This window comes from Cricetulus griseus (genome assembly GCF_003668045.3).
Source record: "Cricetulus griseus strain 17A/GY chromosome 1 unlocalized genomic scaffold, alternate assembly CriGri-PICRH-1.0 chr1_0, whole genome shotgun sequence".
Taxonomy (NCBI): domain Eukaryota; kingdom Metazoa; phylum Chordata; class Mammalia; order Rodentia; family Cricetidae; genus Cricetulus; species Cricetulus griseus.
The window spans coordinates 145,505,849-145,533,418 of NW_023276806.1; the positions used below are offsets into that span (position 1 = coordinate 145,505,849).

General features: G+C 38.0%; 1 protein-coding gene across 7 annotated transcripts in view; it reads left to right on the plus strand.

The window, feature by feature from the left end:
* The window catches only part of Nav3 (neuron navigator 3), a 219,292-nt gene that overhangs the window by 75,276 nt on the left and 116,446 nt on the right, over nucleotides 1-27,570 (plus strand). For all 7 annotated transcript variants that reach the window (XR_004772196.1, XM_027392445.2, XM_027392446.2 and 4 more), the window contains 3 exons: nucleotides 11,712-11,820; nucleotides 12,434-12,817; nucleotides 19,792-19,911. Coding sequence is in view for 6 of the 7 variants with exons in the window: in XM_027392445.2 (XP_027248246.1) it covers nucleotides 11,712-11,820; nucleotides 12,434-12,817; nucleotides 19,792-19,911 (613 nt within the window). In the remaining variant the exon portion in view is untranslated. The remainder of the gene's footprint in view (nucleotides 1-11,711; nucleotides 11,821-12,433; nucleotides 12,818-19,791; nucleotides 19,912-27,570) is intronic.

Genomic DNA, 27,570 nt, shown 5'->3' on the forward strand with positions numbered 1-27,570 from the left:
TACAGCTATTCATTATCAGAAGGCAACAAGAAGTAGACTGAGTGTCACACTGAATGAAACTTGAGAAAGGATCCGCAAAGCCTGCCCTCACAGTGACTCATTTCCTCTAACAAGACCACACCTCTTAGCCGGGCATTGGTGGCACACGCCTTTAATCCCAGCACTCGGGAGGCAGAGGCAGGCGGATCTCTGTGAGTTCTAGGCCAGCCTGGTCTCCAGAACGAGTGCCAGGATAGGCTCCAAAGCTACACAGAGAAACCCTGTCTTGAAAAACAAACAAACAAACAAACAAACAAAAAAGACCACACCTCCTAATAATGCCACTCCCTTTGGAGGCCATTTTCTTTCAAACCACCACAGAGCCCTGTATCCAACATGCAGGAAAAAAAAAAAAAAAAAGAGATACAATGGAATTTGGAAGACACTCCGGTTGATAGGACTCATGGTTATAGAGGGTGATTAACACTCAGTGAAAACTCTGACTGGTTTATGGATTTGCAAGTTGACACTTCCCCATGAGGCTGCCATGTTTGAATACTTGTTCCCTACTGGTGGTGCTACTCAGTGAGGTTGTAAGACCTTGAGGAGGTGGAGACTTGCCAGAGGATATGGGTTACTAGGGCCAGGCCTTTCAGTTTCATAGTCAAATTTATTTCCTGTTCTCTATAGTTGACTATCAAAATCTGTGTCACCAGTTTCCTCCAGCTGCTGTCATACCTACGGCATCTGATGGAATGCCTGCTTCCAATTGAGAACCAAACTACACTTTGTCATCCTTAAGTTATTCTCTTGTTTGCTATTTTGTCTCTGCAATGAGGAATGTAACTAATGCAGAGTTGGATGGAAAAACAAAATAATTTTGATTCTATTATCACTAAATTTTTTAAATATAAGGTATGAAGCTCCTTCTCCCTTGCTCTGTAAAGGTTAATAATGTTCTGCAGGGGAGGAAAATCCCTTTTCTCTTAATTAAAAAGACTTCAAATCCATCTCTGTTCCATTAACCACATGATGTACAGCCTGTGAGAATTGTAATACTTCTAAGGACCAAACTTAGTTCATCCTGTAATGTAAACTGGTCAGAGGAATTTGCTCAGAGGGAGGCTTTGCTTTTTAAATTTTCCTTGATGCAGTACCTTACTGGTGGTGATTACAATGACTTCTCCAAAGAAAAGGTTGTGAAAAAATGTAATATAATTAAATCTAGGTTTGAAGACAAGCATGAGAAGAGAGAGGCCTCACTTTGCCATTGAAGAGCCTTTGTAACTTTTTAATATTCTCCAAAGTTGTGGAAACAGCACTCCAATTTCTTTGTGTTTATCATACTCTTTTGGAGAGAGGCTTGTGGCCTTTACCTGATCTGATAATGGTGGTTCTGAGAATTATTATTATGTGTTATTCAGTCCACAGCAATGAATAAATCAGCTAATTACTCAAAGTACTTCTTCTAAGATTCGTGTCATGATCTTGGTATTACATTTCTGGGAGAATGTATCATGTACATTCACTGCTTATGCTTTGTTTGTATTTTTACCTCCTTTGACAGGGAGAATTTATTCTCTGAGGCTATTTATTTAAGTGCCAAAAGATAAGATGTAATTGATATTAAATGTTCATCACATTGTAGCATGGTTTCAGATTGTACTTTCTACTTAAGATCACATTTAACTTTATTTTTTTCCTTTTTGCATAAGACTCTCTGCTCCCATGTGTATACTCTGTGTACATTTTTTCAATGCAGTTTTTAACCTTTAACTAAAATATATATTTAATAATTTAAAAAAAACACTATCCTGTTACCTAAGAAGGAATATTAAAATAAGTAGATGATCTTGGGAAATTATTTTAGAACCAAGCATATAGGTTTTAACCAAAGTATAAGGTAATGGTTATGAACACTTTACATCTGGCATTTAAGGCCTTTGTAAATGATCACCAGAATTTCCCATTTCTTGGATGTTCATAGATTCTAAGAAGCTCAAGCTTGGGTGATTCAAATCAGCTTACTTCTTCTACTCAAATAGCCAAATAGGAAAGCAATGCTTTCTAAAGACCTGAGAACATTCTTTACATTATTATTATTCCAGTGGATGTATTTTATTTTACATACTGACAAAATTACAACAAGTCGCATTTCTGGGGTTGGTTGTTTTCCTTCTCTTTGCATAGAAGCTTTTCCTCCACCTTGTATAACATGCATTTCTCTGTGTGAATCCAAATAAATAAAAATAGCCTTGTGTTATGCACACTCAACAAAGCAGGGATGGATGCCTGTAGTGATGTAAGTGGGCTCCCTACAGTTGTCAGGGTAAATTTACATCTAGTTGTTCCAGGAGCAAAACTACTGAAATTACAAGCTTGTTATAAAATTTTAAATAAATACAAAAAAATGACAACCCCTGTTCAGTGTTTCCTTTGTTAGGATATCTTTCCAAAATGTTTATAGTATTTGTCTACAGTTTCTTCCTTCCTTGGTTTCATTGAATTTAGCCCACATTTACTGTCTTCACCCTGTGAGGAGGGTGCCATATTTCTGGCTCAAGACAATTAGGATGGATCATGCAATTTGATTTGATAAATTAAATTCCAGTAGAAAAATGACATGGGCTATTCTTGAACAGAAGCACTGAGATCCATTGTTTAGATTGCTCATCTCTGTTCTCTGTCAGAAGACCAATGTGCCAGTCTTGCCATGGGTCTGAGAGTGAAATATACCTAAGCAAGAGCTGTTAACCAGTTCAGAGTGGAACATTAATATCAGGAAAGTGCATTGTGAGTTTGAAAGGCATTTTGAACCATGCCTCGTAACCTTGGCATTACTGACTTCAGAGAGTGCATAATTCCTTTTCATGGGCTTTGGACCTGTCATTGTAAGATGTTTAACAATATCCTTGGCCCTTAGATGTACCCTCTCCCATTGGAACCACAAATGTCTCTTAGGGAACAAAAGTCATCCTCAATTAGAAACCACTAATCTCAGCCACGTGGCTCATGAAAGTGGAGTCCCGGAGCTAGCAGTACTTGGGAAAATAATAGAAAAGCAATGCCATGACCTTCTCAGACCTACTAAATGAACAGTTTGGGGATGGTGCCTCGAAAATGGTGTTTTAATAAGTCCTTCTAATGGTTCTTAGAAACTGGAAAAACACTGTTTAAGGTGATTGGCATATAAACACCCTTTTGAAAGGGAAGGGTCTAATTACTGCTTTCATGTATGCATGCAAAAGTTCAGGTCTTTGACCTATAAAGTGTCAGTGTTCCCTTTCTTGTGAATCAGTGAGGCCTTAGGGTACATTAGCATATGTCAAACAATGTATGTGTAACATGCATCATAGAAACAGAGTGTTTCCATCTTAAGAGTTGCATTGTGTTCTCATAGTCTGGAAACACGCTTGGTTACAATAACTTAAAAGGAAGTTATTAACAATATTTTTACAATATTTTTGAAATAGAAATCATTTTTGAAGCATGATGATCTGCTTTTATTTATATTTAATTTTATTTATAGATGTACTACATAAACACAGTTTTTAAAGTGGGAAAACTGAGAATCAGCATTCACAACTGACACTTGTTGATGGCATTATTTTAATAACTGTTCTTCCCATCTAATCTTGCATATTAGTGACATGGGTCTAAGTAGGCTCTTCAGTGAGTGGGGCCATGAGCAGCCATCACCTTTTCAGAGGACATTGTCATTATGTGGGACAGAAGGAGCATTGTGTATTATTGTGTTGTTTTATACAGCTAAGAAATATGGTATTTCTCCCCACTGAGATTTATAACTTAAATTGAGAACTCACAGTGAATTTTACTTGTCGTCTCTAAAGACAATGAAGACTTGCATGCTATTTGACTGACACAGTTTACTATCTTGCTGGATTATTTTCCCATATACCCTTTTTTGTATGTGATATTTGGGGACAGAAAATCTTCAGAAGTTTTGCTCATTGTCCATGCTATACACTATTTCTGATACACCATGTATTTGCTTTGCAAAAATAATTTCCTAAAAATCAGAACTTCATCCTAATAGCATGGTATACACATAAAATATGAGATAACAATAAGAAACTTATCTTTTAACTTTCCTATATCTTTCAAAATGTGTAATGTTAGGAATTAATTGAACTGCGCTAGACTTATGGGTTGCCTGAAGAAACTGCTTGGTATACAAAAATAATGTACATTGTGTATTTTACAGCATACCCTTTTATGTCTGCACTGAACTGTAAACATTTAGGTGTATACTTGGAGTAGTAATAATTTGGCTACATTTGTTGTTGTTTCTGCAGGAAATAAGGAAGAAATCTTGATTTTAATTATCACGTTAGGATTTTATTCATTATCTTAAGAGTTTAAACTTGTTCTTAAGAAGTATCTGAAGAATTTAAAAGGCAGGACTATATCTTGCCCTTTAAGGGAGAGGGACTCAGGCTCCAGTTTCTAGGTCCTTTACAAAGCTTTTGAATTTGATGTGTGCTTTTACAGCACGAATAGTAACATTCAAAAGGCAAAGGCAAATCTGCCTGCTTCCGCTGCCTGCAGCTATACAGACTTGGTCTATCATTCTAGGAATCGGGACGAGCGTGCTGTGTGAGAGTGTGTGTGAGAGCATCTGTGTTCCCCCGTGTGGGAGGCTGGGTGGCTGAGAGTCATTTGATGTGCAGAGGATCCTCGTATAGCATCTCGTTCAGGCTTGGCTCTGAAACCTGTGGCATTCTCGCTTGGCCAGCTGCTGCCGTGCCTCTGTTTTAATTTAGCAGGATGTTTGCTGCCATGGCAGCCAGCAGCATCCACTGCAGCAGCAAGGAAGAACCGTACATCTGAGGATGCAGGTGGAATACTAAAATACGAAGGAGGCTCAAGCAGGGCTGGGCTTCGGGGCTTCATTTCTGCTGTCCCTGGGCTCTGCTGCGGAAGCTCTACTCACTGCACTGTGTCAGCTCATTAAAGGGTTGCAGTCCTAGATCAGGGAAGGGCTGATGAGAGGCAGGGGTGTGGGGCGGGAACAAGAGACATCCTGCGTTGCTTCACCACCTTGCCTTTCGGAACGCAGAAGAGATAGAGGCATAGAGGCAAATGTGTATGCACCATTCTGCTGAGAAATACGATTGGATGAAGACAGGAAAACGTAGTTGGCTTCCTGCACTACTTTTCAGCTGGAGCAGAGTCTTTTGGTGAACTCTTTTTTTTTTTTTTTCTGCTTTAAGACGTATTTACGCAAAATGTTTGTAAGTACTGCAGATCGGTGAAGTCATGTGGCAAGCTCAGCTGGGGAAAATGATTGTGTCTACCCTGTCTCGACAGTCTCCTGTGAATGTCTGAGCCTGAGCTTTTGTTGAAGTGCACGTGTTAATTAAAACCCCAAAAAGGGACAGTTACAATTGGAGTGGAAAAAGACAATATGAAATCTGCCTGAAAAGAGGAAGCCAGGAGGACCATGCAGCAGACAGCTGAGCTCTCTGTGTTCCGGGGTAAAGAAGTAAAGAGAAAAGGAGCTTGCCTTCAGAAACAAAAGTCGCTGACCAACCTTTCTCTCACCAGTGAGGGGGAGAGGAGACCCACTGTGCGCATCTCCAACTGGTTTGGAAACGCTGCAAAGGCGAGCCAGAGAGAATCTAGCTATGCAGCAAGAGGCTCACTCTCCAGATTTCTCTCTAGGTCTGTGCAGTCACTGTACCATGGCAGTGGCTCAGCAGCCTGGAGCCTCTTGCCTGCAGGAGGCAGCCAGTCCTGTGCTGATGACACAGAGGACTGGTCTGCAAGAAGAGGGTTGGAAGGTGAGAGTGATGAAGACAGCAGGTCTGAAGATGAAAACGGGTCCTCCAAGCCAAGCAGCATAAGCCGAAGTTGGGCAGCAGAGGAGGGAGAAAGCTGCCTACGGGAAGGGACCGCTCACCTGGATGAGGATGTGATCCTCACCATGCTGGGGGATCTGGAACAGGCTCTTTACAGTGACTTACTAGGTGAGTCCAGCTTGATTCGTGGTAGTCAAGAACCTTCCATCTTCTAGACTCTCTTAGTGTGTGTGTGTGTGTGTGTGTGTGTGTGTGTGTGTGTGTGTGTGTGTGTACTTAGACTTTTAATTTCTTCTTTCTTGATCTTCTTTGCAGAACTGGACTGTGAGTACTAGTTTGGGAATTTAACTTGGAAAAGTAAATAGCCTTGGTTGTAGGTTTCATTGATGGGGAGTCTAGGATACCCTAAAGGTCAGCATGCTACCCATGCTACAAACTCTTGTTTAACTTCTCTCAAGGTGACCTTCCTTACCTTACATGTGTAATGAAGATGCAAGGGTCTCCTGGGTAAATTTTCTGGATGATTTCATTTGCTTCTTTGGAATTAACAAATAGATGGATGCCCCCTTGATGTTTCAAGCACTCTTCATGGAAAGGCCTGTTCTCTCTAGCCTTGCCTGCCTGCCTTCCTTCCTTCCTTCCTTCCTTCCTTCCTTCCTTCCTTCCTTCCTCTCTCCCTCCATTTGCCTGCCTTTCTTTCTTTCTTTCCTTCCTTCTTTCCTTCTTTCTTACTTCTCTTTCTTCTTATAGCTGGGAGCAGCTGCTCCTGTGTCTGGCTGTTCCAAGTGAACTATAGGGATGACTGTTAACTGCTTCATACTTTATCAACTAAGTACCTGGTGTCACATTCAGTGTCATCATTTTTTAACTAGATGCGAAGGTTTTTGTGGTGAAACTTAAAATGTCAGCCTTGCTACTTGCTTTACGTGTGTACCTAAAGAAATGTCCACATTTGATATTTCTACATGCAGTTTCCCACTGACATATATTTACATCCTATAGTCTCCTCAAAAATCTCTAAGCATGCAGCCACAGAAGACATCCTATTTTATGTCAGTGTGGGTTTTCAGAAAGGACTTCATATGGTGTTTTGAAAGTTGAAAAGAATTACCCCTGCCCAGTAATCTCTTTGCCCCCCCCCACACACACAGATGGTGCTAAGTACAGATTTCTTTTTATTCTCTCTGTGAACGTCCTGTGACAAGGTGTTTTATGAGGTTGTTTGCGATGTTTTAGAGAACAGTTTTGGAATGGGAAAGTTTAGAGAGAGAGAGCTGAGGCAAATATGGCTCAATTTTTCATGTCAGCTTGGCTTAGAAAGAGTAATGATTCCACCACTTTGAGAATAGTGATTTCTGAATCTAAATCCTCCAGGTAGTCAGATGCCAGAGGTGTATTCCACAGCACTGTATGGTTTGGATGATGAGCTGTTTCTCATAAAGAAAGCTCTGCACAGTACAAAGACGAGAGGAATTCTGAATCCGCATGTCTTTTTCTCCTTTTTCCTATCTCTGTTTGATCCTCTGGAGCTGTAGAATCAAACAATATTCATCTTTGACTCATAAAATTATAGCATTTGTCTTGTTCTAAAGTACCTTTTATGTTAGTATTTCAATGATATGAGCAGAGTATAATCCCCAGGCAGTTATTTAGGGGTTGCTGTGTTAAATTATTGCAAGATGTGGTTGAATATAAATATGAAACCTTGCTTATTGTGCATAAGTAACCTGGATCATTGCTGTCACGTGACAGCCTCCCAATAGAAGTGTCATGCATTTGAACTGGAATCTCACTAATCACATTCACAGGCTTATTCTCAATAAGGGTTCCCCCTTCCATCCACTGGTGTCAGCATACAAAATGCAAATAAGAAGGGGAGGAACATATTCAAACAATTCTGATATGAATAATCATACTTCCATATCAAGCAAGATAAGGAAATTCCCTAGAATCTGAGACTTTTAAATTTGTAAAATTTCTGCTATGTTCTTGACTAGTTTCTGCCTATGACTCAAAATGGCCTCTTATAAGTTAGCTTTGCCCAAGGTTTCATGAGCTCAACTTTTTTTACCCTTGAGTATCCTAATAAATTAGAATTACCTAGGGTCTGTGCTATAAATGTATAGTACAATATTTTAAATGCCAGTCTATGACCACAAACCATATTTTTTAAATGTACCAAACGTCAACATTATAAAGACAAGTGAAAATTTTAGCTAAAAATCATGGATGGGGTCATTCACAAAACTGGGGTTACTTTTCAACATTAGATGCCCTTTCAATAATAATGTGTGCAGAATGGTATAGAGGATCCAGTTATATAAATCAGGTTTCACACATATATAATTTGAATTCCATTAAAAGATGGCAGTGTGGCAATGTCAATTATAATATGCATAATTAAAGCATGCACAGTAAGGGCAGACCACCCAAATTAAATGCTCCATTTTATAATAGTAGGGAAGCAGCAGCCTCACAATGAGCCTGCCATCCTGGAAGCTGTTGGAAAGCATTTTGCGCCAATGTTGAGAGTTTAACTAGATTAGAAAATACACCATTTTTAAAAAATGGGTAGAAGTCCCTACCACTTGATTCACGAAGATGAGATGACTCCCTTGGGGATAATAGTTGGGTTTGAAATTATGTAAATGGGAAGAAATGAAACACTTTTGTGTGTAAGTAAATTTCATATCTGTATTGTTCTTAAAACTTTTCTTTATGTGCTTAACAATTAGATGCATCCTTTTATTAAGCTTTTCCACCCCCGTACAAAGCCTTGGTACATCATTTGAGTACCACTGTGATGGGCATTCCAGACTGTGTAGTTATTCCCTAGGGAATTATAAGTATGCTTAGTTTTTATCTCGCCTTTCGTGAGTCACTGAAATTACTTATTGCAATAAATTTCATGGAATGGATGAGGCAGCAAAGACGGTTTGGTCTGTAAGTGTTGGAGAGCAGAGATCTACCTGTCTTGATTGCCATGAGTAGCATAGTGTCATGTATGACTCTCATTGAGATAGAATTAAAGGAGGGAGGGAGGGAGGGAGGGAGGGAAATACTACCATTATGACATTTGAGAGAAACTACATAAACAAGCCCAGAATCAAACTGGAAGGATCGATGGACCAAACACTCCTATTGTACTACCAAAAGGAAATAGATATGAAAAGCATTCAGGGACACAATGTGCATGCAGTTACTATTCTTAAAATTATTATTAAAATATATGGGAAGTAATTCAAATATCAATTCCAGTATTTTAGTAACTGACAGTTAGGATGCAGCCTGACTACAGGTGGGTCAGGGACAGGCAGCATGTAATAATACAACCCATGAGTATGGTTCAGTCAGTGTTTTGCATCTGCTCTCCCTCAGGGGTCTCCAGCCACACGTCCCTCCTCCTATAGTCTCCGATGTATGTTCATCTTTAACTTTCATCACCATTTTAGCCCCACTCAGCTGCTTCTGCCTTCCCTTTGCCTGTAATTATTTTTCCATTACCTTTTAAATTTCTCTCTGCAAGCCTTTTTTTTCTTATAATTCCCCAAAGTTGTAGCACATTACTTAGAAGTGGAAAGGAAAGATCTCACTGGCCATTTCTCAACCACACTGTATCATATTAATGAGAATCAAATGTGCCATTCCCAGAGAGAATATGGTTGGCCTCTTGGGACTGACAAACAGTGCTAGTTTCTGAGAAGGTTAGTTTCTGGGATTAGAGATTGCATAGTTCAAATTCATGTGGGAATGTTTATGCACATTCATGGTTCCTTCTTACACTTTTCTGTTTCTTAAAATATGTTCCTTTTAGTGAAGCCATCTAATACAGCCTCAATTTGTAATAACAATGCTGTTGTTTAGTTTAATTTAACTGTACAAATCATTTATAAGTGAATGGCAACAAGTTTGCCAACTGGCAGCAGAAGAGTGGTTGTGAGGGCTGACATCCAGGCTGAGGGTTAGTGATCAAAGTAGTAATGTTTGCCTGAGACAGACACTATCAGATCCACACTGTCAGTAAAGGAAGCATTAGTGTTTATTATTATTATTATTATTATTATTATTATTATTATTATTATTATTATTTGGGTGGTGCCTCGGAATAGTGTTTGTTCAGTTTCTTTCAGAGCTGCTGGATCTATCCAGTAGAACTTTCAAGAAATAGTTGTGGTTCACTCCTCAAAATTATTTTCATCATCAGACCTGCCTGATGTTGGGAGGAGAGGGATGGAGAGTTTTCCAGTGTTGAAGATGAAGGTGAAGTAGGGCCACATGCCCCATGTGGGTCACAGATCAATTCCATAGAAGGGTTTCTGAGACCGCCCCTCCCCGCCCCCCCCTACATCTCTACAACTGAAATTACAGAGATGGAATGGGTACATTACTTTATGTTTGAAATTTGGTTCAAACATTAAGGAAGTATATTAATAAAATGAATTGGTAACTAGAATGTTAAAACAGAATATATGTGTTTGTATGTGTGTGATGCATTTTAAATTGTCTGCATGATGATCTTCGTAATGTAATTCTCTTTTCCTTCCACTTTTCTTTTGATTTTTTTCTACACTCTCCCATTTGTTGCTTTCAGTTCTTGCCTTCATTTTTCTCTGTTACTCCGTTCATTCTAGTTCTTTCCTTTTTTTCTCTCTAAATTTTCCCATCTGTGTTTGTAAATTGAAAATTCATGCAATATATTCTGATCACCATTTTCCCTGATGCCCCCTGACCTCCCCACCCATCCAACTCTGCTTCTTAGTTATCAGCAAAATGAAAATCAAAACTACTTTGAGATTTCATTTTTTAGACCAGCCAGAATGACTAAGATCAAGGAAACAAATGACAACTCATGTTGGTAAGAATGGGGGGAGAAGGGAGCACTCACCACCCACTGCTGGTGGGAGTACAAACTTGTCCTGATACTATGGCTGACCTCCTGTGCTTCTGCTACCAATTCTATGTTATTCCTTTGTCAAGACTCACCAGCTTCAAATGGACTTGATTGGAAAGTACTATGTAACCAAGAATGTTGTCTAATGACACTTGTGCACCCAAAGGATGGGTGCTCACGTGGAGTGCCTGTGGTTACCACACTATCAGTACCACAATATCAGTGTGGTTACCACACTATCATATCCACACTGTCAGTGTGGTTACCACACTATCAGATCCACACTGTCAGTGTGGTTACCACACTATCATAACCACAGTATCAAATCTATACTGTCAGTGTGGTTACCACACTATCAGAAACACACTATCATTGTGGTTATTACACTACTACTAGAACTTCATGTTTCCTGCCTATTGCAAAGATGTGTGTTAGGTTTAGATGCTTAGGTCTGTGCTTGAACTGTGAAGTCACCATGTGGACATTTCCTATGCAACATATAGAGGTAGTTAAAAATAAAGCTATCCAGTGTTGTGAATCTGGTCCATGATTCTAGTGTGACAATCAGAAAAGTGTCTTTGAGAAAAATATATCTCGGCATTCTCCACTGCCTCATGTGTATTACTAGATAAGGAAGTGCATCTCAGATACTCTGGGTGTGCTTTAAAAAGGGGTCATTGTTGAAGTCAGAGAATCCAAATCATTTTAAACTTTAGAATCCTCTCCAGCAGCTGAAAGTACTGTACACTGTGTTTGCAATTGTCACTAATGCTACAATGACTATGATGATACACTGATGAGTATTACTGTAGTTTTGAGACTTCTGGATTTTTATTGGTGATACTAAATGTGTTGCTATTGTAAAAATGCATGACAATTTTCAGATGATAGGGATTATCTGGAATTTTCTACCTGTCATTTTGTTTTGAAGTACAGGGGTTTATATCACTCATCTGTGTAAACAATCGTCCTTGAACACACCATACCATGAACAATGGATTTCTCATGCCCATTTCCAGGTGAAGACCCTGAAACTAGAAGAATGCGCACAGTCAAGAACATAGCAGATCTGAGGCAGAACTTGGAAGAGACGATGTCTAGTCTTCGTGGGACCCAGATAAGCCACAGGTACTTGAAGTTCTACCTATCTTTGGATGGATAAAAAATAAATGACTCCTCTTATGAAGACAGAGAAGAAATTTGGTATTGTTTACTATGTTTTTCCTCAATTTTTAGTGGTGATCAGTTATCAATAACCCTTAAGACGAGAGCTGTCAGATACTTTATTCTTCTCTCCATCTTGTCTCCTGTAGAACTTCCTCATTAGAATGAGTTATCTGGACAACTACAACTGTTTGTAGATGTCTCCCAGACCATCGGAAGAGGGCTTGTGGGGATCCACGAAAGGATGCCCACAGCTAACTTCTTGCATTTTTCTGATACTTAAGATGGTTGAAATTCTGCATTTCACTTTTCAAGAGTGAAACAATACTTTTTTAATCTAAAATGTACTGGTGGCCTTTCTTTGGAAAGCAGTCACTTCAGATAAATGTGACTTCCTACATTTTGACATCTGCAGCGATATCTGGAATTCTAAAATGAGTCTGTGCACTATTCACATTCACAAAAGTAATGAACTTCTAGCCAGAGATACTCAACTCTAGCTTTTCCTGTCATCTTGTGTCTTGGTGTGTGGCCTTAGTGAACCAGAGTTTAGTTACCTCTCCATTGTGTTTGACAGCACCCTGGAGACAACGTTTGATACTACGGTGACAACTGAAGTAAATGGAAGGACCATCCCCAACCTGACAAGCAGACCAACTCCCATGACCTGGAGACTGGGGCAGGCATGTCCTCGTCTTCAGGCTGGGGATGCCCCTTCCATGGGTGCTGGATATCCTCGAAGTGGTACCAGCCGATTCATCCACACAGATCCGTCCAGGTTCATGTACACAACACCTCTCCGGAGAGCTGCTGTCTCTCGTTTGGGAAACATGTCACAAATAGATATGAGTGAGAAAGCAAGCAGTGACATGGACATGTCTTCTGAAGTGGATGTTGGTGGATACATGAGTGATGGTGATATCCTTGGGAAGAGTCTGAGAGCTGATGACATCAACAGTGGGTAAGTGGCCCTGAGTATGGCAACATTGTTTGTCCAGGAGGGATGTGTGAGGATGTGTTATCTGTGAAGAGGACATAGATGCCACCTAGGTCATTAGAAAGCATTGGTACTCTGACATGATCTGTGATATGTCAGGACCTCTTCTGCTCATTCATAGAAAGTAAAATACTAAAGGTTTCTAAAGATTCTTTTGATAAGTCATTAAGTTTCTCTGCTGTTCATCTACAGCAGTGGTTCTCAATGACCCTCTTTCACAAGACTTGCCTGGGACCATTGGAAAACACATTTACATTATTATTCATAGCTGTAGCTAAATTATACTTATTGAGTAGCAATGAAAATAATTTTATGGTTGGGAGTCACCACAGTATAGGCCATAGCATTAAGAAGATTGAGAACCACTGATCTAGAGAAATACATATGGCCTGTATTTTTAATAGTAGTCTTACATGTTCCTAAGTAACAGATTTATAGTTACTTTGGGTATGGGAAGGAAGTAGAAGTTTTTCTGAACTGCTTGGGTTTCTGGTTTTGGTCTGGCTGCCTCTCTCTCTCACTGCCTTGAGGAATAAATACTTTGTGGCATTGTTCATTCAAGAGCATCCAGTTTAATTGCAGGGAAAATATTTCAGAGTTGAAGAGTTTCTAAGGTTTTGATTGCATTTTGTTTATTCCTGGTTTGTGTGTATGTGTGTGGGCTTGTATATACAATGGTGAAAATGTGGAGTTCAGAGGACAGCTTGCAGCAGTCAGTTATCTCTTTCCATCGTGTGGGTCCCAGGGATCTAACTCACATCATGACGCTGGCAGTAGATTCCTTTATCCTTTCACCTGTCTCTACATTCCCAGGGTTGAAAATTCAGACTGATTGACTTATTCTTTATTGATGTTTTCAGACTTTACAATAATGTGGTCTTTTCTTTCTTTTTCCTATTATATTCCAAAAATAATCATTTGTGATTCTAAACTTATTAATGTGTTTTGGCCACTTGAACAACTTGGTTTAATCAGATGATGTGCTTTGAAATCAGTAGGACATTCTATGAAAAGTAATCGTGGGCTGGTGAGATGTCTCAGCAGGTAAAAGCACTTTCCACCAAGCTGCAGTGGAGTTCAATGCCTAGTGTCTTGGTGAAGGAGAGAATTGACTCCTACTGGCTGTCCTCTGATATCCACACATACGCTAAGAAATGTGTATATACAATGGCAGAGAGAATTAATAAGTATAATCAAAGAAACGCTACTCTTATAATTATAATTATGAATTTTGAGTGCCCCCTTTTCAATGGGTTAATAGTACACATATTTATTTAGACACAAATCTGTGTTTGTCCATATATGCCTATTGCATGCACTCAAAGATGATCTGTAGGTGGTAATGCTATGATTTCTTTATTTAGATAAACATCAGCCCAAACGAAAGCCAGAGCGTGCCCAGAGGCCGCAAGCTAGAGTGGCCAGAGAGAGGGGAGCTCCACATGTTTGCGGCCTCTTAAGAATTGTCACCCCGCCTCATCTTTGACCTCCCCTGACCACGCCCATGAGGCCCACACACCTGTAGGGGCTACTAGGAGGCAGGGCTACAGTGTCTCCCTACATATGCCCATACACAACTGTGTTCTGCATATGATAGATATTATAAGCATCCAAACCCACAGGACCATCCTATATTTTCTAGGCTTATGATTATGTTAGCTAACACTTATTTGTATTTAGACAAGTCTCAAAATCTTAGTACCATGACAATGGAGCACATTTCTCTGTCATGTAAAACAGCCCTGGCTTTTTCTTTCATTACATTTTACTTGCTTATTTTACATGTGTGCATGTATACATATCTATAGGTAAACACATGCCATGGTGCACAGGTAGAGACTAGAGGACAACTTTCAGGAATCAGGTTCATTCCTACCTCCCAAGTGAGTCCTGGTAATCCATCACAGGGTCTCAGGCTTCAGCAGCAGATGTCTTCACTGAGTCATCTTGCTGGCTCTGACCCTGATCTTTTTGATCTTTACATGAGGACCATAAACCACAATCATTTAGAGAATAAGAATTTTGATAATTCTGCTCTTATATAATCATGTTTCCAATATCACCCTGATCATTACCATTAAGCTGACAAATAGCAAAAGAAAGGAAGAAAATACAGCAGGAGAATATTTTGTCTAAGACAGTCCTGAAAGTTTTATGATTTACTTCTACTTACACTCATGTCCAGTGTACCTTCAGGACAACAGTTTCTTATAAGAAGCAAGAAAACATGGCTTAGCTGTGCCCCTTACAGAAAAGGGAAACTAATTTGATGATAGCTGGCTGTCACCCGTACTGAGTTGCCTACTGAGGAAAAAGCAATGTTTTTAGATCTCTTATCCTACTTGACTTGTTTCCTTTTTCATTTGGAGCCTCGTTCACACTTCTTGTCCCTTTTATTTTTGTCTCCACCAGTTGTTCTTAGGAAGCCAACTATATGTGTGTCAGTGAGCTACATGTTTTATGAATCCAAGTTGTATCAAAAGAGCAATTTTGCTCTTGCCTATGTTTAAGGAGTTTCAGTTTGAAACCTTTGTCCTGTTGTGGCATAGAGAACACTGAGACTGGGTTTTAAAGCATGGCCAAGTTCTGTACTCTAGGTGAAAGGTAACTGATCATGCTCTACATGGAATCTGACTGGTCTCAGCTAGAGGCTGATGGGAGGACATTCTGTGGAGACACTTCAGAGTATGTAGTAAGTCACTGATGAAAGCTCAATGTAGAATTGAAATGTGGGATAGATGAGAAGATTGGAGGTAGCCCAAGAAAGTTTTAATTTGATAGCACTTCAAGTGATGTGTAAACTATACCTCATTTAAAAAATTGAATCACAAACTTGCTTGCTCTTCACAATTTTCCAAGTATATTTTGCTGATTAAAGGAACAAAAGACTTAATGGGAAGTTGCTGTTTAAATGTCTAAAGAAATGTTTTATTTAGCCACACCACTAGGAATGTCATAAGGCAAATGAGAATGAAGTTGTGTTTTTCATGTTTTCTGGATGAGAATGATAAAGATGACTTAGTTGGTATTCTCAGAATTCAGCATTTCTTAAAGCATGTATCAGCTTCTTTATCTCAGACTTCTCCTTTTGAAATTACTTCACACGCTTGGGAATGTGAAGCCGTCAGTAATTAGGAATTAGTCAGAGGAAGAGCTCTTACTTTTAATGAGTTGGAAAGGTACATTTGTAAAGCAACTAAAGAAAAATTGAGAGAAAAGTTACATGTATTAACTGGGTGGAAACTGAAGTTATCTTTAGATATCACAATGATCAGTAGTTCTGTGCAGATGACCAAGTGTTAAAATTCTATTTAAGCCATTTAACCCAAACATGAAAAAATGAATATTTCTGAGGGACAAGATTGAAAAATGTGAAGTGAAATATACTTTAGCCCTGCTATGCTTCTCCCTCAATTGTCTAACAACTTGGGGTGATTGAATGGGCACAGAAACTGAAAGGCCCTAGATCTTGAATGTGTCTTTCATGTGAACTCATGCATTCCCAACAATGACTGTTTCTTCAATTTCGTATTCAAGTACTAGCCAGTTTTCATAGAACAAATAGCTGCCAACTAATCACTATTCACACAGTGCTATTCCAGGATACACACTATGCACACAAATGTATATACAGCTGCATACATGTACAAATACATATATACACATATACACATTCATATATATGCTTATTCACATACATATGCATATAGCCAACATGTTATTTTTATCCTTGCTAACTCAACATAGCCAGAAGTAAGTTTATTATGGTAAACTACCATTTCCATTTTGCAGCTGAAGCAGTTGTCATAGACAATTGGAATTTTCAGAACTCACACAGCTAGTATTTTGGAGCACTATAGAGAATCAAGTTCAACAGTGTGCTAATAAAGGTGAAAATAGTATAAACAAAGCCCAAGGTTTTAAAATAGATCCTGTCTGTATTCATCAGGAAGCTGAGGCAGGAGGAATGCCATGAGATAAAGATTACCCTGAATTACAGAGTTCTAGTCAGGTGAGGATGCAGAGTGAGACCATGCCTAAAAACAAACAAATAAGCTACACATATTTAACCTACACAATAATGTCAAGAGCAATTTCTTTTTGAAAATATATTGTTTTAATTAGTGGGTGTAACTTGATCCTGATTGGTCTTAGTAGTAAAAAATAAAAATGTAGTCAGTTATCAGGGTAAAAGTTGAAAGATCAGAGAGTAAAGGAGCCAGCCACTAATGTTCTTACCTCTACAAAATCCTCAAACCATAAAAGGCCTGAGCTCCTGTCTCTTCCTACCTTATATTCCTCTCTCCACCCAGCCATATCACTTCCTGTCTCCATTTCCCTAGTGTTGGGATTGAAGTTATAAGCTCTGTTTCAGACGGGTTAAATCTCACGTAGCCCAGTGTGTACTTGAACTCCTGATCTTCCTGTTTCCACCTGCCAAGTGCTGGGATTAAAGGTGTGTGCCACAACTGCCTAGCTTCTCTAGTTAACTAATGGCTAGTTCCACCCTCTGATCTTCAGGCAAGATTTATTTGTTAAAGCACAAACCAAGTATCACCACACTTGGTCAAAGTAACTAGTTTTCTTATGACATTTTTGCACACGTTTAGTTTGGTTGATTCCCTTCCTCCCACCTGCAATGTTTCTCTAACTCCCTATATACCCCATTGCAGTTATACAGTTCAATTGAAATCATTTAGTTTTATTTTCCTGTCTCATTATTCTGTTATTCTCCACACATCACTTTTTTTTTTATTGTCAGTTCTTATGGTTACTGCCTGTGCAACAGGAGTCCTCTTAAGAAAATTCTTACCTATCCCTGTAATTTGAAGTCTTTGCCTAGTTTTTACTCTAGAAGTTTCAACATTGAAGGTTTTACATTTATTTAGTTTGCTTTGTGGGTGTTTGTGGTGTGTGTGTGTGTGTGTGTGTGTGTGTGTGTGTGTGTGTGTGTGTGTGTTTATGTGTGTTTATGTGTATGTGTGTGTCTCTATGTGTGTTTGTGTGGTGTGTGTGTATGTTTGTATGTGTGTGTATGTGTGGTGTGTGTGTGTGTGTGTGTGTGTGTGTGTGTGTGTGTGTGTGTGTGTAAATCTGTGTGTTACGATAAATCTTTCCGCCAAAAGTTGCCTGAGCCTCACTACCATGTGTGAGCTTTACACCAGCCATCCTCCTGAGTTTGACCCAAATGAATATACAGAAACTTGTATTAGGTACAATGCTGGTTGGCCAATGACTAGGATTCTCATCTGTTAGCTCAGTCTTAATTATCATAAATCTATTTATTTTATAAGACTTATCTTATTGGATGCCTTGTTGGTGTCCCTCCTGGCTATTGGATCACATCGTGCCACTGGAGCAGGAGCAGAGGGGAAAAGAGGGCCCTTCCTGTTTCTCCTTCGCTTAAATATGAGTCTCCTTGCTATGTCACTTCCTGCATGGATCAGCACTTCTCTACTACATTTCCCAAGAGCCTCTTTGACTCCTAGTCCTGCCTAACTTGCCTTTTCATTGGCCAAACAGTATTTTATTTAACAATCAAAAAGATAAACATACACAGAAGTATTTCCCCCATCACCTGTGGGCATATGTCTACTCAGAGGGTAGACAGCCTTTCTCTCCTGCCACGTTGGATGCCAGCTTTTCAGGCTTTGCAGCAAGCCCTTTTACCAGGTGAGCCATCTTTCCAGCCTATATTTAGTTAAGTTAAGGTCTTTGATCCATTTTGAACTGATTATTTTGCAGAGTGAGTAATATAAAAGTTATTCCATTCTTCTTCCAGTAGCTATCCACATTTTTAATTGTTTTGTATTTTTATTAGTTGTTTGGGAATTTCATACCTAACCCTTCCACCTATACTACCCATCCAAAATTTTTTATTTGGGGGGAAATCTTCCAAAACCATTTTTTCATGTTCATTGCTACCTTATTTGTAATAGCTAGAAAATGCCATCATTCTATAAACTGACTATAATCATCTAAAAACTAATGAGTCAGCAATGAAAAATGTTACATATACTTTGCGATGGGATATTTAGCTATTAAAAATTATGAAATTTGTAGGGAAATGGATGAAATTGGAAGTGTGTGTGTGTGTGTGTGTGTGTGTGTGTGTGTGTGTGTGTGTTGAGGTAACCTGTCTCATATGTATATACCAGCTTCAAATCTTTAAATTGTATATTTAACTTGGGATACCTACAGGGTCCAGGAAACTAGAAAAAGGGACATAGTGGGGGAGGATACCTGTAGGGAGAGAAACTATTAAATATTGAGGCATATGTACTCCTCATTCAAAATGTTGATAGCTTTGTTGATATACACAAATGACTTAACATAGGTCCTAAGGTGGGCAGTGGTGGCACATGCCTTCAATCCTTGTACTCGGGAGTCAGAGATAGGTGGATCTCTGAGTTTGAGGCCACCCTGGTCTACAGAGTAAGTTCTAGGATAGAACTACACAGGAAAACCCTGTCTTGAAAAATAAATTAACACAAAAAAATAGGTCCTAATGACATATGGGACATTCCGTACATTTTTGTTACAATTTTATGGAAGTACCAGTTACTGCATAACTTACTTATCTAACAAATTAATTTTAGTAATGTTTCATTAATTCTATGAACTTCAATTAGTAAAAATGTCATTTAACCAATAAAATTACCTCTATCTTATTTGGTACAAGATATATGACTTCCAAACTTGTTAAAATACAGTTAAGAAAAGAAAATAATAGGTAAAACATTACTGATGTGTTAAAGAAAATATTATTTTAAAGTAAGTTTTACTTCTTTCTGATGAGAGTATTTTTATATGAAGGGGCTTAATAGACTTTGTTTTGAGTAGTTGTTGAAAATTCACATTATAGTAAGTTTATTAAGTCATGTAGATAAGGTCATTTAATTTTCTGTTGATAATGTCATGTTGGCAATTCTTTTCAGATACATGACAGATGGTGGGCTCAACCTATATACTAGAAGTCTGAACCGAGTACCAGACACAGCAACTTCCAGGGATATCATCCAGCGAGGAGTTCATGATGTGACAGTGGATGCAGACAGGTAATTCTGTCAGCATGGAAGATGCTGATGTGCATAAAGCCATTTCATAAATAAGGTCACAAGAGATTTGCTGTATAAACTATAACTTCTATTTTTCAGTATTTTGAAAACAAAGACAGTTTCATTTGCTAGAATATAGTTGGTAATACTGAAAAAATATATTGTTGATAGAAAGCACTTAAAATTCCAGTTTCTATAAGAGAAAACTTAAAGGCATTTACTTATTTTCCTCATTGAAAAAGAAAACATTGCTAATGTTTTTCCATCAGTTCAGATGCACTTAGATTTACCTAGAGGTTAATTATAAAAGTATAAAAATGTATTGCAAACCATCAATAACAACAAGTACAATGAGCTTGATGGTCCTCTTGAGAGTACTTTGAAGACATGCCACTCTTGCTTTAGGCTAGCATCTTGTTCTCCATTAACTCCAGTTCCTTAAGGAGGATGTGTGTGTGTGTGTGTGTGTGTGTGTGTGTGTGTGTGTGCATCATACATAGTTATTTTTTACTGGAGCTGTTCTGTTGACTTTTATCTGGATCATCGGCATTCGGGATCAGCATCTTTGAAAACTAACATAAAATGTATTTCTGACCCTGATATATTTAGCATTTCACTCCACATTTTTATTTTATTGAGCAAGATTACACCTTCCTATAAGTAATACCAATACATAGAAGAGTTCTTTAGTTGGTCATTTATGATAAAGACAACCTCTTGCAACTTAAGATAGCTGCATTATGAAATAAGATTGTGTACAAGTTAATGTATTTTTTTACAGCTGTACCCAAAAGTGATGTAGCAGATTCTGATATTAGCTTTTTGTTTCTTCTGACTCATTCTCTATCAATACCTTAAATCATGTTAGAGATAAGAGCAACCTCAGCTCTCACCTTTCCCCACCCATTATCCCAGTCTGCATAGTATCTCAGTGTGTGCACACTTCTTTGTGTGAAAACATGTCTCCCCTCTCCACTCAGAATTTTTTCAGATGTATCTTGTCACTGAATATTACACTAACTTCATCTGTAACCCCTGGATATTTTTTGGCATCCTTTGAACAATCTAAACTAATTTCTATCTCAGACCATGGAGTTTCATGTATGTTTATGCACCACGGAGCACACAGAGGTCACAAAAGGGCATCGGATCCACTGGAGCTGGAATTACAGATCTTCATGAGCCCCAAATGGGGAACTGAACTTATGTTAAAAGCACTAGAGAAACTAGTGCTCTTAACCACTGAGCCATCTTTCCTGCCCCCAAATTATTTATGGTTAGTTCTGCAGATTCATTTTTGAAGAAATGTTTAAAATAAGGGTAGGCAGTAAAGAATAGCTAAATACTTCTTGCTACTAAATTGAAAATGAATACCCCTCTAGAAAAAAAAAAACAGGGCTTTCAGTATCTAGCCATGGTGTGTTTAAAGTATAGTATTGCTTCAATCTATGACAGTTCCTATACTTTCTGTATGAACCCATCATAACTCTCTGTCCTTTGTCACCTGTGATTAGAGAATATGTGTAGTCATTGAGACAAGTTGGAGATATTCAAGAAATAAATTGGATAGCTAGTGTATAAAGACTTGAAAACACAGTATAACTTAAACATGTTCTTTTAAAAATTCTGAGATGTTCTGACACATAACCTGGGTGGGGGATGGAGATCAGAGGAATTGTAAGAAGAACAAAGACGCATAGAAAAGTTTGATAAGTGGAAATGGAGGACATCCAGAGAACAGTGCCCTCTGAATCAACTGAGAAAGGCCCATATCAGCTCACAGAGACTGAAGTAGCAAGCATCAGGCTTGCAGGGGTCTGCACCAGGTTTTCTGTGTATACATTATAGCAGCAGTTCTCAGCCTGTGGGGTCAAGACCACTTTGAGGGTTGAATAACCCTTTCATGGAAGCTACAGAAGGCAATCAGAAAACACAGATGTTTACATTACAATCCATAACAGTAGAAAAATAATAGTAATGAAGTACATAGGAATAACAAGAAATAAAGGAGGAAGAGTGTCATGCCTAGTCATTTGAGTAATAAATCATACTCTGTTTTTTCTCATTTCAATTCATTTTTAAATGTCAAAACAAAAGCATATACCATCATTGTATTTTAAAATGAATTCTCTTGAACCAATGTAAAAACTACAGCTGATGATGCTGAGTTGCTCTGCTCTCTCTGGGAGATTAATTTTGTTGCCTTTTCCTCACTGGAAAGCATCTTAATAAAGGAAAAACTTATTTTGGTTTATGGTTTCAGAGTGTGCTTTCTATCTTGACAAGAAAGTCATAACAGAGCATTTTATTAGGGCCAGAAAGAAGCAGTAGTGACAGAGGAAGAGACCAGGCAAAGGACCAGCACCAAAAGACATGTCTCCCATCCCCCAGTTGTATTCTTGAAGAGGCCCCACATTCTCCTTTTCACAACTGCCTACAAATGGCATCACATAAATCCACAGAGTGATGAATTCATGCATGAGAACAGAGTTCTGAGGATCTGAGTTCCCATGGAAAAGCTCTCAAGGGCATATCCACAAGTGTGCTTCATGTTGCCTTGCTCCTTAATCCAGATTGACAGTGATAATTAACCATCATAGATATGCAAGTATCTGAGCTTGCATAATGAATTCCTGGACAAAGTAGGGCAGCATTTCTCAACCATGGGTTGTGGTCCCTTTGGGGGTTGCATATCAGATATCCTTCACATCAGATATTTACAGTATAATTCATAACAGCAGCAAAATTATAATTATGAAGTAGCAAGGTAATAAATTCATGGCTGGGGATCACTAAAACACGAGGAACTATACTAAAGAGCCACAGCATTGTAAGTTTGAGATCTACTGAACTAGGGGGGAGATTTCATATGTAGGATACTAGAAGAATTTGGAAAGAGATTATAGATATTCTATAGATTTGATACCTATACTTCCTCTATTGATATTTGGATATGGGGTCTTAGAAATATGTTAGATCATGAGACTAGGATCATGAATGTATTTATTTCCCTAGAAAAGCAAATCTCCAGAGAGCTAACTATCCCTTTCAATGTGAAGTAATAAATAAATAAATGAATAAATAAATAAATAAATAAATAAATAAATAAATAAATCTGTCTATGATGAAAAGCAAGACCTCAGCAGATACCACATCTGCTGGCTCAAAGATTTCTGTTATTCCAGCCTCTACAATTGAGAAACAAATTGATGCTGTTTTAAAGCCACTAAGTCTGTGGTATTTTGTTGTAGAAGTCTGGACAGACAAGCAGGGTGTCTGAAAGGAGAGGTAGTTGTTTTGAATAGAAACAGTGCTGTTAACATTAGTATAAAAGGATGGGAAAATACCTGGAGTTTCTAATTCTGTTCCTCTGTAGAAACTCAACTGCTGTGGAAAATTGAGGTTAGAGTACTAAGAAATCAGTCCAAATTTACAATTATGGCTGAATGTTAGTGAAAATATTAAAGATAAAATCTTTCTAGAGAGATATTGAAAGCTTAGCTAAAATGATACTGACTTCATTGAGATCAAAATTATGGGACAAAAATTACCCAATATCAATGTACACATGAGTGACTTTTAGTAAATATATACAAATACTGCCCATAACCAGTTATAGAATATTCCCTTACCCCAGAAAGGTCCCTAATGTCTTTTCCCAAGCTCTACTCAGATAATCAATCATAGTCAACTACACTTGTGCTGTAGTTTACACAATTCTCTTTCCTGTACACTTCACATGAATGGGTTCTTACAGTCCATAGTCTTAGACCTGTTGTTTCTTTCACTAAGTATCCTACTGAGGTTCAAACATGCAGTATATCTCACTAGTTTATTCTTTACTGACAAGTGATATACCATTAAATGGATATCAATGGTATAGTGTGTTATTTATTCACCAGCTGGTGGATAATTTTATTATTCCCATACTCCAACCATTTAGAATAATACTGCTGTAAACATTCATGGTAGATCTGTGTTGGGTTGTGTTTTATTTCACCCTGATTGATACCTAGATATTTAATGTCTAGGTCTTATGACAAATTTGTTTCAGTTTTTAAACAAATTCCTATCTTCCAAATTGCCACAGAGTGCCGGGTGTTAGTGGCGTACACCTTTAATCCCAGCACTCGGGAGGCAGAGGCAGGCAGATCTCTGTGAGTTCGAGACCAGCCTGGTCAACAAGAGCTAGTTCCAGGACAGCCTCCAAAGCCACAGGGAAACCTTGTCTCGAAAAACAAATAAACAAACAAACAAACAAACAAACAAAAATAACCAAATTGCCACAGAGTACCATTCCTGTTGGGAATGTAAGATAATAATAGTTTTCTCTTATAAGTATTTTTAATAGATACATGGCTTCTTTTTTAAATGTTTATTTCAATCTTTTGGGCATTGGAGTTTAGATATACTCTACTCAGTGAGTTTTAAAATATTTTAAGAGCATATTTTATATGCAATTCCTTTATAAATGTGATAACGTGAGTTAATAACTTTTCTATGCCTTGCTGTAAGGATATAAAGCACAAATCTTAAATTTGGATTTTGCATGTTATTCTTTTTTGTACTAAGAATTCTTCATGCAACTTATAGTTAGGCATTTAACACTTGAAACAATTAGTTTATAGTAAATTCAGGAGTGGACATGCTTTTTGATGCTTTACTCAGTGGCCTGGGTAGAAGAGCAGAAAAAAGTACATTTTCCTAGAATTGATAACTGGCTTACTGAGTTTAATGAGATATATTCTTGTTTGGGGTTTGTTTGTCTCGTTGATTGGTTTGCTTTTGAGACAGGGTCTTGGAATATAACCTAGACTAACCTTGGACTCTCTTATCCCATCTCAGCTATTTCACTTATTGAGATTGCTGTCATATGCCATCATTTTTGAAATATATATAAATAAGTATGTAATATTTATATGTTAAATGATAGAGATTGGTTATAAGCTGAATTGAGATCGAAGTGAAGAACAAAATGCTGATAAACCATTAGACAAATGTTTCTAAAATACAGTGGGAGTTCCTAAGTACATGGGCATGTCTAATGAAGTACGGAAATGAGATGACTGCTCTTCTTACAGTGAAGAAAGAAGCATACAGTCACTCTGCGTGTCTAAATCTACCATTGGTAGTAATGTGCAGAACATTGCCATTACAAAGAGAATCACAGAACATTGTCAGAACTGTGTGGGAGAACATACATGAGAGTGGGAAGCCTTGCTGTTCCCATACTTGCTCCACACAGAAAAAAATAAAGTCAATATATTCCTCCTAAGATGGCAAGCAAATATTTTATGTGTCAGATTCATTATGATTGCTTTAGTCTATGTACACTATCATGACTCGTTCTGTTCTGTGTTGGTTTGCTCTAGCTTAATGACAAAATCACTATAGCCCCATACCTTAAGTATTTCCTTCATTAGCTTATTAGCTTTCAATAGTAATTAAAAGCAAATATAAACGTAATAGGCTGAGGTGGAAAATTGATAAAGTAAATGCCATTACTCCATTTCATATCTAATGGCCTGCCTTTGTGCTCACAGATCATACCTCTAAATAGAGAGAGTTAAATGAAAAGCATTAGGGACATAAAAAAACTATTTTTGATGTCCCTTTATCCTCCGTTTTGTAGTATGCTCACTTCTCAGGCTTATGTGCTGATGCTGAGCTTCCACTCACTCCATTATTAGAGCCAGCTGGTCCCATAATGAGTAAACATATAAACTTTATGTGATGTGTAACTCCTAGAGTTAGATCATGCCACACATATACTGAGATACTGTACTCAGTATCTTGACTTCAGAAGGGCATTAGAACAAGGATTGTGAATATGTTCAATACTGATTCAAAGCATTCACTGACAGTGCAAATGTTCTGGGTCATAGATGTACTTTAATTGGAATTTTCTTCAGTATCTTTCAGAACAAAAGAGCAAGCATAACAGTGTTATAAATGCTACATGACTTCATTGAAAAACCATGGGCAGGCAAAGTACATATAGGAAATAAATAAAATCTTAAAGGATCAGTTTGAGCCAGGGTGCTACTGCAAGTGTAATTATAATTCTGGAATTCTGGAATTTTGGAAGGTGAGGGAGGAGGATTATGAATTAGGGAGCAGACTCGGTGATATGCCCATTTTAAGATTTCCAGACTAAATAGCAAAACCCATCTCAGAATTGTCTTAATATTAAGATTGGGCAAAATATAACTTTGTCTTTTTATAATTGTTTTCCAAATAAAAAGTCATAGTCTTAATACTCTTGTTTATATAGGATTCTCCACCATGTGTTTACAATATGATTTATTGTTGAACTTTTGGAAAATAGTAATGATGAGAATAGAAGATAGGAGTCAAGGTTGTTATAATAAAAGTAGCACAGAAGATTCAGTTTGTACTCCAAATGTGCCATATTATTTAAATACATTATTCTATCTTGCAACAGCCCCATGATGGCTTTTATTATTACCTTTTAGTAACACTAACGATTAACCTTAGTAAGAGTAAATACTACTAAACAAGAGTTCCTGCATCAAGTTATTTGCCTGATAAATTTGTTAATGAACCCTGAGGACTTATCTTGAACCCAGTTCCTATGTTTTTACTGTTATTTAAAATAATAAACTAGAGCAAGACTCTCATAATGTCTTAATGAAAAAATTTTTTGAAAGCCTTCCCTGTCATTCTAAATGTATCTGCTTAGACTATGAACAGACTTTTCATTTCCTCTTTGAAAGAGGGGCAGGTGAGTTAGCTTAGTATGTGGATATATTCTACATCCACTGCAAACTGACAATAGATGTAAAAATACAGGCGACATATTTTTGCTTGTTGCAGAGTGCCTAAGGTCCTCAACCTGTGGATCATGACCCCTTTGGGCTCAAATGACTGATTCATAGGGGTCACCTGAGATGATCAGAAAACATGGGTATTTATATTATGATTCATAAGAGTAGCAAGATTACAGCTATGAAGTAGCAATGAAAGTAATTTCATACTTGGGATCATCACAATATGAGAAACTATAATTATTCAGGGGTCACAGAACTAGGAAGGTCTAAGAACTGCTGATCTAAAGGATGGCTACTCTATAGATGCCAGTAAAGCAAGTTACAGATTTTTATCCTTTGTCATAATGCTGGCAATTGGTTTTGATACAAGGTTTGCCTATATAGCCTGAACTTGCCTCAAACATTCTGTCTTCCCATTTTCACCACCATAGCACTGGGATTGAAGGTTGTGCTGCTGTGCCTATGCATGTACAGCTGTTATGACCTTGACATTGAATACTTGTGGAAATATCTCTAAAGAGTTCAAAGAAGAAGCAGAAAAGTGAGGAGGGAAGTATGCTCCTTTGTATAAAGAAAAATCCTTACAGAGAACTTATGAGAATGGAAAAGCAACTTGGGCCTTTAATACCATAGGAATTTTTAAATGAAAGCAATAAAACTGGAGAGATTGTGTTGGGTAATTTAATTGTATAGTTTTATTTAATAAGTCCCATGAACAGATGAAACTCCTTTTTCTTTTAAGAAATGGGAGATGAATACCTTTTTCAATGGGCTAACCAATTGGGTGAGACACCATCCTGGGGACATTAAATTGAGGGCTTTGGGTAGTATCTGATAAAACCTGTGGCATCTTTGCTGTGTCACTGTG